Source organism: Geotrypetes seraphini, chromosome 6, assembly GCF_902459505.1.
Source record: "Geotrypetes seraphini chromosome 6, aGeoSer1.1, whole genome shotgun sequence".
Lineage (NCBI taxonomy): Eukaryota > Metazoa > Chordata > Amphibia > Gymnophiona > Dermophiidae > Geotrypetes > Geotrypetes seraphini.
Genome location: NC_047089.1, coordinates 120,599,429 through 120,613,409, shown reverse-complemented (window position 1 = coordinate 120,613,409; position 13,981 = coordinate 120,599,429). Strand labels below are relative to the sequence as shown.

Below are 13,981 nucleotides of genomic sequence, written 5' to 3'. Positions count from 1 at the left end.
CATTGTCCAATTTGACACGGACAAGAGGACATGAAATGAAGCTAAGGGGGGGCAAGTTCAGGACTAATATCAGGAAGTTCTGCTTCACACAGAGAGTGGTTGACATCTGGAATACTCTCCCAGGGGAGATTATTGTGGAATCGACAGTCCTAGGCTTCAAAAGCAAACTAGATGCATATCTCCTTGAGAGAGGCATATAAAGATATGGTTGGCTATAAAATAAGCCAGGTGTATACCTAGCAGGGCCTCCGCGTGTGCGGATCGCCGGACTTGATGGACCGAAGGTCTGATCCGGAGATGGCGCTTCTTATGTTCTTATCTGCCATCTCATCGTCCATTCCCCTAGTTTGTTCAAGTCCCTTTGCAATTCTTCGCAGTCCTCTTTAGTCCGAGCTCCACTAAATAGTTTAGTGTCGTCCGCAAATTTTATTATCTCACACTTCGTCCCTGTTTCTAGATTATTTATGAATATATTAAATAGCAGCAGCCCGAGCACCTCGAGGATGCAGCGATTTTGATTGCTTCGTCCAAGTCTCCATATTCTTTTGATACCTTTTTTCCTGCTGAAACTTCATCTTCCACCCAGGCTGCTTTGACGTCCTCGAGTCCTGCTCGAGGCAAAGCATTAGCAGATCTTTCTCATCTTTTCTTCGTCAGATGGCTGTTGACTTGGATCTTCAATTAGATGCTGGTTCCAAATACTCTAAGGAGTACCTCGAAGTCATGCATCTACCTTAACCTCCAGCAGAGTCACTCAAGCTTCCTCTTCACAAGCTTTTGTCTCAGACTTTTGCCAGATGCTTGGAGACTCCTTATACCATTACAGCTGTTCCAGGCAAATTGGACTCTAGGTATAAACTGTACATCGCAAAGGGTTTGACAACTCTCAGTTATCTCATCAATCCCTGCTTGTGGAGTCCTCCTTAAAGAGGTCCCAACCTTCCAAGGTCAATGCCACTGTTCCTCCTGGAAGGGAAGGGAAAAACTATGGACAAATTCGGATGTCGCATCTATCAAAATTCTATGATGTCCTCTAGAGTCCTCAATTATAACTTTCATTTTATTTCTTATTTTGAATTCCTCATAACTCTTTTACCTAAATTTCTGAGTTATTTGGATACTCAAACACACTTTGAATTTCAAGAAGTCATTGCTTCTTTATCACAACTCAGGCTACATCTTCTTCAGTCGTCTTACGATGCCTTGGAGTTGTCTGCCCGGGCAGTTGCTTGCTCGGAAGTCATGCGTCGCCTTGCCTGGCTTCGTACCATTGACATGGACCCTAATCTTCAAGACAACTTGGACAATATTCCTTGTGCAGGCAATGACATCTTTGATGAATCTATCGAGGCAGCCACCAAGAAATTGTCTGACCATGAAAAATCCTTTGCCTCTATTGTCAGACCTAAGCCGAAGCCAGCTCCTGCCAAAACTACACGTCCTCCTCCCATATATCTGAGGCGTTTTGCTCCAAGGGCAGCTCCTTACAATCGCTCTCCTCCTAAGAAACAGCAGCCTCAGAAGCAACAAAAAATCTCAACCTTCTAAGAACATAAGCAATGCCTCTGCTGGGTCAGACCTGAGGTCTATCGTGCACAGCAGTCCGCTCACACGGCGGCCCAAAGGGTCCAGGACCTGTGCAGTAATCCTCTATCTATACCCTTCTATCCCCTTTTCCAGCAGGAAATTGTCCAATCCTTTCTTGAACCCCAGTACCGTACTCTGCCCTATTACTCTCTCTGGAAGTGCATTCCAGGTGTCCACCACACGTTGGGTAAAGAAGAACTTCCTAGCATTCGTTTTGAATCTGTCCCCTTTCAACTTTTCTGAATGCCCTCTTGTTCTTTTATTATTCGAAAGTTTGAAGAATCTGTCCCTCTCTACTCTCTCTATGCCCTTCATGATCTTGTAAGTCTCTATCATATCCCCTCTAAGTCTCCTCTTCTCCAGCGAAAAGAGACTCAGTTTCTCCAATCTCTCAGCGTATGAAAGGTTTTCCATCCCTTTATCAAACGCGTCGCTCTCCTCTGAACCCTCTCGAGTAACGCCATGTCCTTCTTAAGGTTGTGACCAGCCAGGAATTCTTCCAGCGCAGGTCTCAGTCAAGATAAAGGGAAAAGAGGTGAAACCAAAATCCCGGGTAGGAATTGGTAAAGAACAGATTGGATCTGAATTAAATAATTTCCTGGACCACCGGGGGAGCCCAAGAGGCCCTTGGAATACTGCCAGGGCTGATACAACAGGGCGTTTCCCCAGAGTATATAAGCCTGCCCACAATAACAGGGAAGGAAGCCGGCTAGGGAGGAAGTTTAGGCTTTGCCTCCCTAGGGACCCTGATGAGCCAAACAGGGACAGGGAGCCCCAACCTATGGAGCTGGATGAGGTTGCACAACCAGAGGGTTTGACTCAATCTGAGGAACTTATGGACTTTCAAGAGTCTTGTGCTGGAAGAGATGTTAACCTACCTGAACCAATGCAGGTGAACTGGACTCTGAGCCACAAACAGTGAGTGAGTTTTGGAAACTGTTTGTGTGCTGTTCTTTTTGTTTTTGAATGCTGATTTTTGCTGTGAAAGTTTAGAGAGAGTATTTGAGGGAGAGGTTTTGCTTCCACCTGGGAGGGAATGTGAAAGTCTGTTTGAAAGACTGTAATTTTTGCAAAACCTACTACTCTCTCTTCTTCCTGGCAACCTTAATTATTAATTGCCAGAGGCTTTCTTATTTTTTTGTTATGGACTGCAATCTAACTAAAACTTGAAGGCTGGACTGTAGCTGTTTTAGAATAAAGAAAAGGACTGCTTGGTAGCAGTCAGAGTGAGCTCCTTACTGAGCCCAAGGTCTCAACAATAGGAGAGACTTAAGAAGCAGTGAGGAAAAGAAAGTTGGAGTTAATTAGCCCTGCTTCAATTACTCTGCCATTTTGACAGTGCTGTATGTTTTTTTTAATTTCTTCCTTACTGGACTTCTGTCTGGAATTCTGAAGCAATGAAAGTATTACTTACCTGATTGGAAGGATTAAGTAAAGAGAACTAGTTATATAAACTGTCCCTGTGTTGGAACTTTATTGTGGTGTTTTTTTTTTTACTTTGAAAACCCGATCCTGCAGGGTGACTCCAGGCCGGGTCACACGCTTAGGTGCTGTTTAGTGTAGCCATCAGAATTGCAGCAAAGCCCTGTTCGGGGTTATGCTGGTGGCCACAAGGTACGGCGACAAATATTGGATGCAGGACTCCAGATGCGGATGCACCATCGCCCGATACAATGGCAGGATAACTTCTTTCATTCTGGTTGTAATACCCTTCTTGATTATGCCTAGCATTCTCTTTGCCTTCTTAGTGGCCGCTGCGCACTGTGCCGTCTGCTTCATTGTCATGTCCACCATTACCCCCCAAGTCCCTTTCTTGGGTACTCTCATTTAATAACATCCCTCCCATCGTATAGTTGTACCTCGGGTTTCTGTTTCCCACATGTAATACTTTATATTTCTCACCGTTGAACTTCATCTGCTATCTCGTCGTCCATTCCCCTAGTTTATTCAAGTCCCTTTGCAATTCTTCGCAGCCCTCTTTAGTCCAAGCTCCACTAAATAGTTTGGTGTCGTCCGCAAAATTTATTATCTCACAATTCGTCCCTATTTCTAGATCATTTATGAATATATTAAATAGCAGCGGCCCGAGCACCGAGCCCTGCGGGACCCCACTCGTGACCCTCCTCCAGTCCGAGTAGTGGCCCTTCACTCCTACCCTCTGCTTCCTACCCACCAACCAGTTTCTGATCCATCTATGTATGTCTCCTTCCACCCCATGGTTCTTCAGTTTCCGGAGTAGGCGTTCATGGGGCACCTTGTCAAAAGCTTTTTGGAAATCTAGATATATGATGTCTATGGGGTCTCCTTTGTCCATCCGTTTGTTAATTCCTTCGAAGAAGTGCAATAAGTTTGTTAGACACGATCTCCCCTTGCAGAAACCATGTTGGCTGGTTATCAGAAGTTTGTTTCTTTCAAAATGTTCATCGATGTTTTCTTTTATCAGTGCTTTCGCCATTTTCCCCAGAACCGAGATCAGACTCACCTGTCTGTAGTTTCCCGGGTCACCTCTTGATCCCTTTTTAAAGATGGGCGTAACGTTGGCTATCTTCCAGTCCTCCGGGATCATGCCTGTTTTCAGGGATAGATTGCAAATTTGCTGCAGTAGTTCCGCTATCTCCTCCTTTAATTCCTTCAGAACCCTTGGATGGATTCCATCCGGACCCGGGGATTTGTCAATTTTTAGTTTTTCTATCTGCCTGTGTACATCTTCATGGCTCATTTCCATGGATGTTAATTTTTCTGCTTGATTTCCATTGAAGAATTGCTCAGGTTCCAGTATGTTGGATGTGTCTTCGTCTTTCTGCCACTTCTTTCTCCTCCTTCACCAGTCCCTTCCTGTCTCTGTCGTCCAGCGGTCCAACCTCCTCCCTAGCCGGTTGCTTCCCTTTAACATATCTAAAGAACGGTTTGAAGTTTTGTGCTTCCCTAGCTAGCCTCTCTTCATACTCTCTTTTGGCTTTTCGAACCACTCGGTGACATTCTTTTTGATACTTCCTGTGCTCTTTCCAGTTCCCCTCAGTTTTGTCCTTTTTCCATTTCTTGAATGAATTTTTATTCACTATTTTAGTTATCCATGCCGGATCTTTTGTTCAACTCTTTTTGCACCCCTTTCTGAATCTGGGGATATACAGATTTTGCTCCTCGCTCACCGTGTTCTTGAGAAAAGACCAGGAATGTTCTACCGTTTGCCATTTTTTGGAAGTGTTCCTAAGTTTCTTCCTTACCATTTCCCTCATTGCTTCGTAGTTTCCTTTCCTGAAGTTGAAAGTTGTCACTATGGTTCTCTTTCCTTTCGGTATTCCTACCTCAACCTTGAACTTGATCATGTTATGATCGCTGTTTCCCAACGGTCCCACTACCTCTACTTCTTTTGCAGGTCCTCTTAACTCCTTCAGGATTAGATCCAGAGTGGCATTTCCTCTCGCTTATTTTCTAACAAGCTGCTCCATTAAATAATCTTGTATAGCCTCCAGGAATTCTGTCTTCCTAACACATTTTGAGCTTCCAAGACTCCAGTCTATCCCGGGGTAGTTGAAGTCTCCCATAATAACCATGTTACCGCTTTTGCATTCTCGCTTCATCTCGGCTTCCATTTCTTCATCGATATCTCCGGTTTGCCCGGGTGGACGACAGTATAAACCCATCTTTATTTCAGGCCCTTTCCTTCCCGGTATTTTAACCCATAGCGATTCAGCTTGTTGGTCGTCTCTGCTGTATCCGTTTTTGTCGATTGTATGCTTTCTTTTATGTATAGGGCTATTCCACTTCCTTTCTGTCCTGACCTGTCCTGGTGATAGAGCTTGTACCCTGGCAGTGCTGTATCCCATTTGTTTTTGTCATTCCACAACGTTTCAGAGACTCCAATGATGTCAATGTCCTCTGCATTGGCTATGGCTTCTAACTTCCTGATTAACATGCAAAGCCAAAATCACCTTCAGTAGGAAGGAAAGTGGGAACCTTCCGAAGAGAAACCCCAGTCTCCGAAATACAGAAGAACAGGTCTCTGCAAGACAGAGCCTGTAGTTCCGACACAAGCTGCGCAGAAGGAAAGGCAACCAGAAAAATTGGCTTGAGTGTCAAAGCCAAGAGGGAAACATGTCGAATAAGTTCAAAAAGCGCCTTGGAAAGGCTAGACAACACCAGGTAAAGATCCCGGGAAAGGAAAGGTTACTGAACCAGTGGTCTGACACGAAGAGACCCCTGTAGAAATCTAGCGACAGCAGGAAGAGACGCCAACAAGGACTGACGCTTCCAGGATATAAAACAAGAGAGCCCAGTCACCTGGACCCAAAGAGAACCCTCTATCTAGACCATCCTGAAGGCAGGCGAGAATCAGCAAGAATGGAGCTGAATAAGGATCCACCTGGTCCTGGGCACACCAATATTGGAAAGCCTTCCACACATTAGTATAAGCCAAAATTGTGGACAACTTCTTAGACTTGAGAAGAGCATCAACCATGACAGAATATCCTCTGTGCTCTAAGACTGCGTGCTCAAAAGTCGTACCAGAACAGCAAAGGAACCCGGAAACTCCAAGGACACTGGACCCAGCGGGAGGTGGTCCGGATGGTTGCTCAGCCGAAGGCTGCAACTCCTGCACAAACGGATCAGATCTGCTTACCATGGTCTGCACGTCCAACCAGAACTACACAGCCTGGATGCGCCTGGATCCATCGAATGATCTGGTCAAACACCAGCCAAGGAATAAAGACATACAGGAGAGTCTCCTGAGGCCACGGCTGCACCAGAGCGTCGAGCCCTTCACTTCCGGGCTTGGATCTTCAACTGAAGAAGCGAACCGCTTTCTTGTTTCTTGCCATGGCCATGAGATCAAAGCGGGCCCACCCCCAGTGCCACACTATTGCTTGGAAGGCCACTGCGGACAGGTCTCACTCACCTGGATCCAGAATCAGTCTGAAAAAGTCTGCTTGAACATTGTCTACTCCATCCACATGCGTTGCTGTCAGAGCTAGGAGGTAATGTTCCGCCTAAAGAATAAGAAGGCGGGCTTCCTGAGATACAGGAGTACTCTTGATTCCTCCCTGGTGATTGAGGCTACTGCCGTCACATTGCTAGAGAAGCCCCTGACCGCTTGGCCCATCAGTCTTCTGCAATTGCATCAGAGCTAGCCGAATGACTCTGAGCTCGAACCAGGTGATTGATCATTTTCGCTGAGAAAGCGCCCAACTCCCCTGAACAGAATGATTGCAATGGACTCCCCCCAGCTCCGAAGGCTGGCATCTGACATCATCATGATCCAGGAGGCAATGTGTGGCGGCATGTGGCGCAAGAATGCTCCAAAAACGCTACATTTTCACAATCCTGGTAAGAATCCACACGAGGAGAGCCCAAGGACTCCATCACAGCAAGTTTTAAGGTGAAATTAGCAGTTTTGAAAAACAAGGAGCTTTAGAAAAAAAGATCGCTAACAATCCAAGAAGGCCACTGTCAAAAAATTTGCACCAAAATCACAATATTTTTCACACTTCCCAAACTTTAAAAATGGCAATTTTAGGATTTTTTAGGAGGGGGAACACAGGGTAACATCAGGAAACACTCATACCCCACTTTTCTAACACTCAAAACCACACTTTTCCAACTTCCCTCAATTCCTCTCACAGACTGTCAGCCTGCATACTCACTGTTCTGACAAAAGATATGTGCTGTGGCTTAGAGAGCTGCACGGGAACGGGGACGACGGGAATCCCGCGGGTTCCCCCTTCGGGTCACGGGGATCCCGTGGGGACGCCCCTAGGGTCGCGGGGATCCCGTGGGGACGCCCCCTAGGGTCACGGGGATCCCGTGGGGACGCCTCCGAGGGTCGCGGGGTTCCTGCGGGGCTGGATGTACTCAGTCGCGCGGCTCTTCTCCCTACCTTCTCTGCTTGCAGCACAGAGCCGAACGGAAGTCTTCCCAACGTCAGCGCTGACGTCGGAGGGGAGGGAGGGCTTAAACAAAGCCCTCCCTCCCTCCGACGTCAGCGCTGACGTCGGGAAGACTTCCGTTTGGCTCTGTGCTGCAGGCAGTGCAGGTAAGGAGGAGAGTAGCCTCGCGGTTCGAGTGGCTACCAAGGGAGGGGGCGGTCCGCCCCGCCACACCCCGCCCCGGGTGCAGCACAGCCGGCCAGGTCCCCTTACTTTTGTGGCACTTCCCCGACCGACCGACAACAGCCCCGGTCCGACAATCCTCCCTGCCCTGTAGCCGCGAATCTAAATTATCTTCTTACAGCAGCTGTAAGAAGGTAATTTAGATTCGCGGTTAAGGGCAGGGAGGTTTGTCGGACCGGGGCTGTTGTCGGTCGGTCGGGGAAGTGCCACAAAAGTAAGGGGACCTGGCCGGCTGTGCTGCACCCGGGGCGGTAGAGAAAGAGGGGGGAGAAGGATGCTGAAAGGCCATGGGGAAGACAGGAGGGGGGGAAGGACTCTGAAAGCACTTGAAGACTGAGGAGGGAGAAGGACGCTGAAAGCACATGGGGAATACAAAGGGGTGGAGAAGGACGCTGAAAGGCCATGGGAAGGGCGGGGGGGGAGGACTCTGAAAGCACTTGTGGAAGACAGAGGGGGAGAAGGACGCTGAAAGCACATGGGGAATACAAAGGGGTGGAGAAGGACGCTGAAAGGCAATGGGAAGGGGGGGAAGGACTCTGAAAGCACTTGTGGAAGACAGAGGGGGGAGAAGGATGCTGAAAGGACATGGGGAAGACGGGGGGGGGGGTGGAGAAGGACGCTGAAAGGCCATGGGGAAGACAGAGAGGGAGAAGGACGCTGAAAGGACATGGGGAAGCAGAGGGGGGAGAAGGACACTGAAAGCACATGTGGAAGACAGAGGGGGGAGAAAGACGCTGAAAGGAAATGGGGAAGAGAGAGTAGGGAGAAGACGCTGGCAGGGAAGAAGACAGATGCCAGACTATGGGGGGAGCGGAGAGAAGAAGATGGGTGCCAGACCAATTTGGAAGGGGGAAGAAAGGGAGAGGCACAGTAACAGAGCAAATGGAAGATGCAGAAGGAAGAGAGACAGTGGATGGAAGGAATTGAATGAGAACATGAGGAAAGCAGAAACCAGGCAACAAAGGTAGGAAAAGAATTATATTTCTTTTTTTTAATTTTGCTTCAGGATAAAGTAGTATATTAGTTGTGTTGATAAAAATTTATAAACATTAGAGGCTCTGGTAGAAACCCGTTTGCAAAGTATGTATTCTTCCCAATTAATATTTTCAAATTAATAAAGTCTTTTTGCTTATTTGTAAATGGGTTTCTACCAGAGCCTTTAATTCAGTAGCATAATTAAATGAAATAACTATTTCTGAAGTTTATAGGGACGGGCGGGGACGGAGGGGATTCCTCGCGGGGACGGGTGGGGACGGAGGGGATTCCTCGCGGGGACGGGTGGGGACGGAGGGATTCCTCACGGGGACGGGTGGGGACGGGTGGGATTCCTCACGGGGACGGGTGGGATTTCTGTCCCCGCGCAACTCTCTACTGTGGCTTGCTTTCAGCTCTTTCACAGTAGCTCAGTGGTCTCAAACTCAAACCCTTTGCAGGGCCACATTTTGGATTTGTAGGTTCTTGGAGGGCCTTAGAAAAAATAGTTAATGTCTTATTAAAGAAATTACAATTTTGCATGAAGTAAAACTCTTTATAGTTTATAAATCTTTCCTTTTGGCTAAGTCTTAATAATAATATTGTCATTTATAGCTAAAGAGACATATGATCAAGAAACTATTTTATTTTACTTTTGTGATTATGATAAAAATACTGAGGGCCTCAAAATAGTACCTGGTGGGCTGCATGTGGCTCCTGGGCCATGAGTATGAGACCACTGCAGTAGCTGGATGAGAAATTCACTGCCACAGTACTGGGAATGCCTCTGCAAATCTGATCCTCAGGCTGCCTGCCAGTCAGACTCCTATGCTTGACCATACCTTCACTCCTGCAGACCAACAGATGGGCACTGGGATGGGAGGAGGTGCGAAGATGTAGCCAGAACCCTGCGAGACACTGCCAAGCCTCCTAATGGCGCCTAGCAGCCTGCACTCAACCCCTACTTTACAGTAGGTGAGACCATGTCAGGGATGGCCCTAAGCTCCAGAGAAAAATATGCAGCCTAGCTAACAGGCATCCAATGGGATCAGCCTGTCAACTACAGACTGAAGTCTGTGAATTCTCAAGCAAGCAGAGCTTCAAAATCACTCCAAGCACCAAATTACCTGAAAAAAGGTTGAAATTACATCGAATTAAAAATAATAAAATGGGAAGATCAGAACAAACACTCCTGCAGGCATGTGTGTAGAATAACGTGATCATTTATTTTTTTCCTCAAAACAAGATAGGACCCCTGGATCCTTCTTCCCCCTTTCCATCCCCCCCAGATCCCATTAAATATAGTGCAAAATATAGACAGCAATATAAATTTTCAAAACTGACACATTTGTTGTCTGATTTCATGAGTCTTTGGTTGTACTTCCTTCTGACTGTGAATCCTCTTTCATTTCTTTCTTTCTCCCTGCCCCCCTGCTTCCCCTGCACCCAAAAGCCAAGCCACCCTGCTTCCCCTGCCCACAAGCCAAGCCACCCTGCTTCCCCTGCCCCCGACAAGCCAAGCCAGCCTGATTCCCCTGCCCCCTGACAAGCCAAGCCACCCTGCTTCCCCGACGCACCCTGCTTCTCTTGCTCCCCTGACAAGCCAAGACAAGCCAAGCCCCCTTGCCACCCTGCTTCCCCTGCCCCCCCACAAGCCAAGCCACCCTGCTTCCCCGCCTGGCCTGTTGCTGCGTCGGGGAAGCAAGGAGAAGCAGGAAGAAATCCTGGGCTCCGAAAACAGGACAAGGTAATTAAAAACGGGACATATGGTCATGTTAGTGTAGAAAAGGGATCTCAAAGTCCCTCCTTGAGGGCTGCAATCCAGTCAGGTTTTCAGGATTTCCCCAATGAATATGCATTGAAAGCAGTGCATGCACATAGATCTCACGCATATTCATTGGGGAAATCAAGAAAACCCAACTGGATTGCGGCCCTCAAGGAGGGACTTTGAGATCCCTGATGTAGAAGGAAAGAATGGAAGGTGGAGCTAGAGAGCCCAGTGACGTACATCAGAGGCCGAGTGAAACATCCAGAGTGGATTCCTTCTGCAGCAACTTGAGGCTATGAGGAAATAACCCTACTGGTTCAGAATATCTCACCTATTGCACTGGAAACAACAATCTCACAGAGCAAAAAGATTGTTTGTTGTCTGTTACCTGCAGTAATTGCTTCTGAGTCATTTTTTCTTCCCATTCCCTCTCATTTTCCTCTTCTGAGCTGGAAAGAAAAGAAGCCCACATGTTTACAAAGATAAAGATTTGAGTATAATCTACCCAATGTAGCAGCAATCTGAATTTTAATTTTATAAGATATTTAATTTAAACAGCTTTGTACAGAGAGAACAAAGAATATTTATAGTGCCTTTTAAAAGTCTTCATACCCCTGCATGTATTTCAAATTCTACTGTTTAAAAAAATACAGTTCAAAATACATTGAATTAGGAGTTTATCTTACTTGAACTAAGGAATATAAACTTTCAATGGTAAAGAACAATTATCACAGGACAAGCAGGCAGCATATTCTCAACAGGTGGGTGACGTCACCGACGGAGCCCCGCAGTGGACAGCCTCGCAAGCAGACTTGCTTGAAGATCTTTGTAAGAGCTTATGAGTGCTGCACTGCACATGCGCGAGTGCCTTCCTGCCTGAGTCAGGGCGCGCTTCTCCTGTGAGGTACCTCAGTTCAATGTTTTCCGCAGAGCCGAGACGTCCTCTTCACTTCAGCTCTGCAGCCCTTCGTTGCCTTCTCGCACCACGGCTTTGTTATTTTTCCCTAGTCGCTGTGCTCGTGTATTCCTTCTCTTATTTTAATAAGCTGTGCTCGTGTATTCCTTCTCTTATTTTAATAAAAACAAACAAACAACTTTTATTGTTTCTTTTCCAGCCGGCGGCCTTTTGGCCTAGGCCTGGCCGCTGAACCTCGTTCGTTCATCGGTCTTCTTTTTTTCTATGTCCCGGCCTCTTACCGGGTTTAAAAAGTGTAGCCAGTGCGGCAGGGCTATTTCAGTCACCGATCCTCATCGTCAGTGTATTGTTTGCCTGGGTCCTGAACATTGCCCCGACGCTTGTTTGCGCTGTGCTGCCCTTCAACCTCGAGCCCTTCGCGGGCGACGTGCCAAGCTTCTTCAACTGTTTGGCACTATGGAGCAGTCTGCTGAGAGGGTCTCAACCTCGGCTTCGGGGACAGCCTCGACTTCCAAGACCTTAACCTCGACACCCTTGGCTGCCTCGACCAAGGCCTCGACCTCGACACCTTTGGTCTCGAAGGCCTCGCCTGCAGTCCCTTCTAAGTCTTCATCTGTGGGTAAGTCTCCTGTTTCTCCTTCAGGTATCCATCCTAAAAAGCCTCCAGAGTCCCAGGCATCCCAGGCCGTGTCTACGGTCCTGCCGGATTCTTTGAGACCTCCAGCTAAGCGTGCCTCCAAACATAGGGAATACTCATCCTCAAGGTTGCCCTCTTTGGAGTGCACTGCTGCACCTTTGAGACCTGATCCCTTTGTCTCGATGCCTATGTTCGAGGACATGTTGAAAGCCATTCTGACCACTCATATTTCCTCGGTCATGGCTCAGCTCCTCCCGGACTTGACCCTGCTTCCTACGAGCCAGCCTGAGCCTCAGCCTGAGCATCCTGTTGAAGCACCTCGAGGCAAGCCTCGGAAGTCTCGTCGCTTATCATCCAGCGACTCTTCTCCTCCTCCTGGTACACAGTCTCCTAAACCTCTATCGAGGCATCGCTCGAGGCATTCGAGGCATCTTGCTTCCAAACGCAGTCAGGAGTCTTTTCTCAAGCAGAAGACCTCTCCTCATCCGGATACTGAGTCTTCTATGCCTCGTTTATCTAAGGCTGTTGAGACTTCTTTGAAATCTAAACATAGGTCTCGCAAAGCTCTCACACCGGCTGCTTCTCCTCGAAGTCCATCCAGGTCAAACACTCCTCCATCGAGACCACTCCTCCTGCCTCGACCCACTCTGTTCCTCGGACCCCGGGGACTTCACCATTGAGGCTTCTTAAGCGCAAACACTCTTTGACTCCTCCTGTCACAGGTAGTGGAGCTTCTTTAGTGACTATGCGCCCAGAGTCTGAGCCTCCTTCTCAATATTCCAGAGAGGCTTCTCCTTCCTATTCGGTGGCTCCTAAGTCTTGCTCTCCTTCTCCTGAGGGTCCATCTACCTCGAAGTCTGCCTCATTTGCGAGATTTGTCTTTGATATGGGAAAAGCTCTTCAGCTGGATCTCCACTCTGATTCCAAGTACACTCCTGAGTACTTGGCCGACATAGAATTGCCTCATCCACCCAAGGAGACCTTGAGGCTTCCTATGACTCCTGTTTTAAAGCAAACTTTCTTCAGGAATATGGAAACTCTTTATTCCATTACAGCCATTCCATCTAAGCTGGAATCCAGATAGCGCACCGTGCCTTGTAAGGGATTTGAGAAATCTCAATTGTCTCACCAGTCTTTGGTTGTGGAATCTTCATGAAAGAAAGCTCAACCATCTAAGCTTTATGCTGCGGTCCCTCCGGGCAGGGAGGGCTGTACCATGGACAAGTTTGGCCATAGGCTCTATCAGAATTCCATGATGGCTAACAGAATTCTCAATTACACTTTCACTGCTTATTTCAATTACTTCCTCAAAATAATGCCTAAGTTTTATCCGTCTCTTGAGGAACAGTGTCTTCCAGAATTCAAACAGATTATTCAAACTCTGTCTCAACTTCGACTCTTCATGCTGCAGGCCACATACGATGCCTTTGAGCTCTCATCCAGGGTTTCTGCTTTTGCAGTAGCCATGCATCGCCTCGCTTGGCTCCGCATTGTTGATATGGATCCCAATTTGCAGGACTGTCTAGCGAACTTGCCTTGCCAGGGAAATGAACTTTTTGATGATTCCATTGAAGCTGCTACAAAGCACCTCTCTGAACATGAGCACTCTTTTGCTTCCTTGATCCGGCCGAAACCTAAGACTCCTTCTGCTCGGCCATACAAGCTTCCACCACATCGTTATCCTCAAAAAACGATGCCAGCTTTCTCCGGGCTTCCACCTAGATGACCGCCACAGCAACCACGACAGCAGAAAGCTCAGACCCCTGCTGCAGCTAAACCAACTCAGTCTTTTTGACATTTCCAGTCTGAGAATACCAACCTCCCTCCATCAGATTTCTCTTCTGCCCATTGGAGGCCATCTCCACTATTTTTATCACCAGTGGGAGATGATCACCTCAGATCTCTGGGTTCTCATCATCCTTCGGGAGGGATACTCACTTTACTTTCTTCAGGTGCCTCCAGATCGCCCTCCAAGAGAGTGTTCTTCCAATTTG

At 47.6% G+C, this 13,981-nt stretch overlaps 1 protein-coding gene across 5 annotated transcripts in view; it reads right to left on the bottom strand.

Moving 5' to 3' along the window:
* Positions 1 to 13,981, bottom strand: part of LOC117363217 (DNA repair protein complementing XP-G cells-like) — a 650,515-nt gene that overhangs the window by 439,144 nt on the left and 197,390 nt on the right. For all 5 annotated transcript variants that reach the window (XM_033950644.1, XM_033950648.1, XM_033950643.1 and 2 more), the window contains one exon: positions 10,823 to 10,883. In XM_033950644.1, coding sequence (XP_033806535.1) covers positions 10,823 to 10,883 — 61 coding nt within the window. The remainder of the gene's footprint in view (positions 1 to 10,822; positions 10,884 to 13,981) is intronic.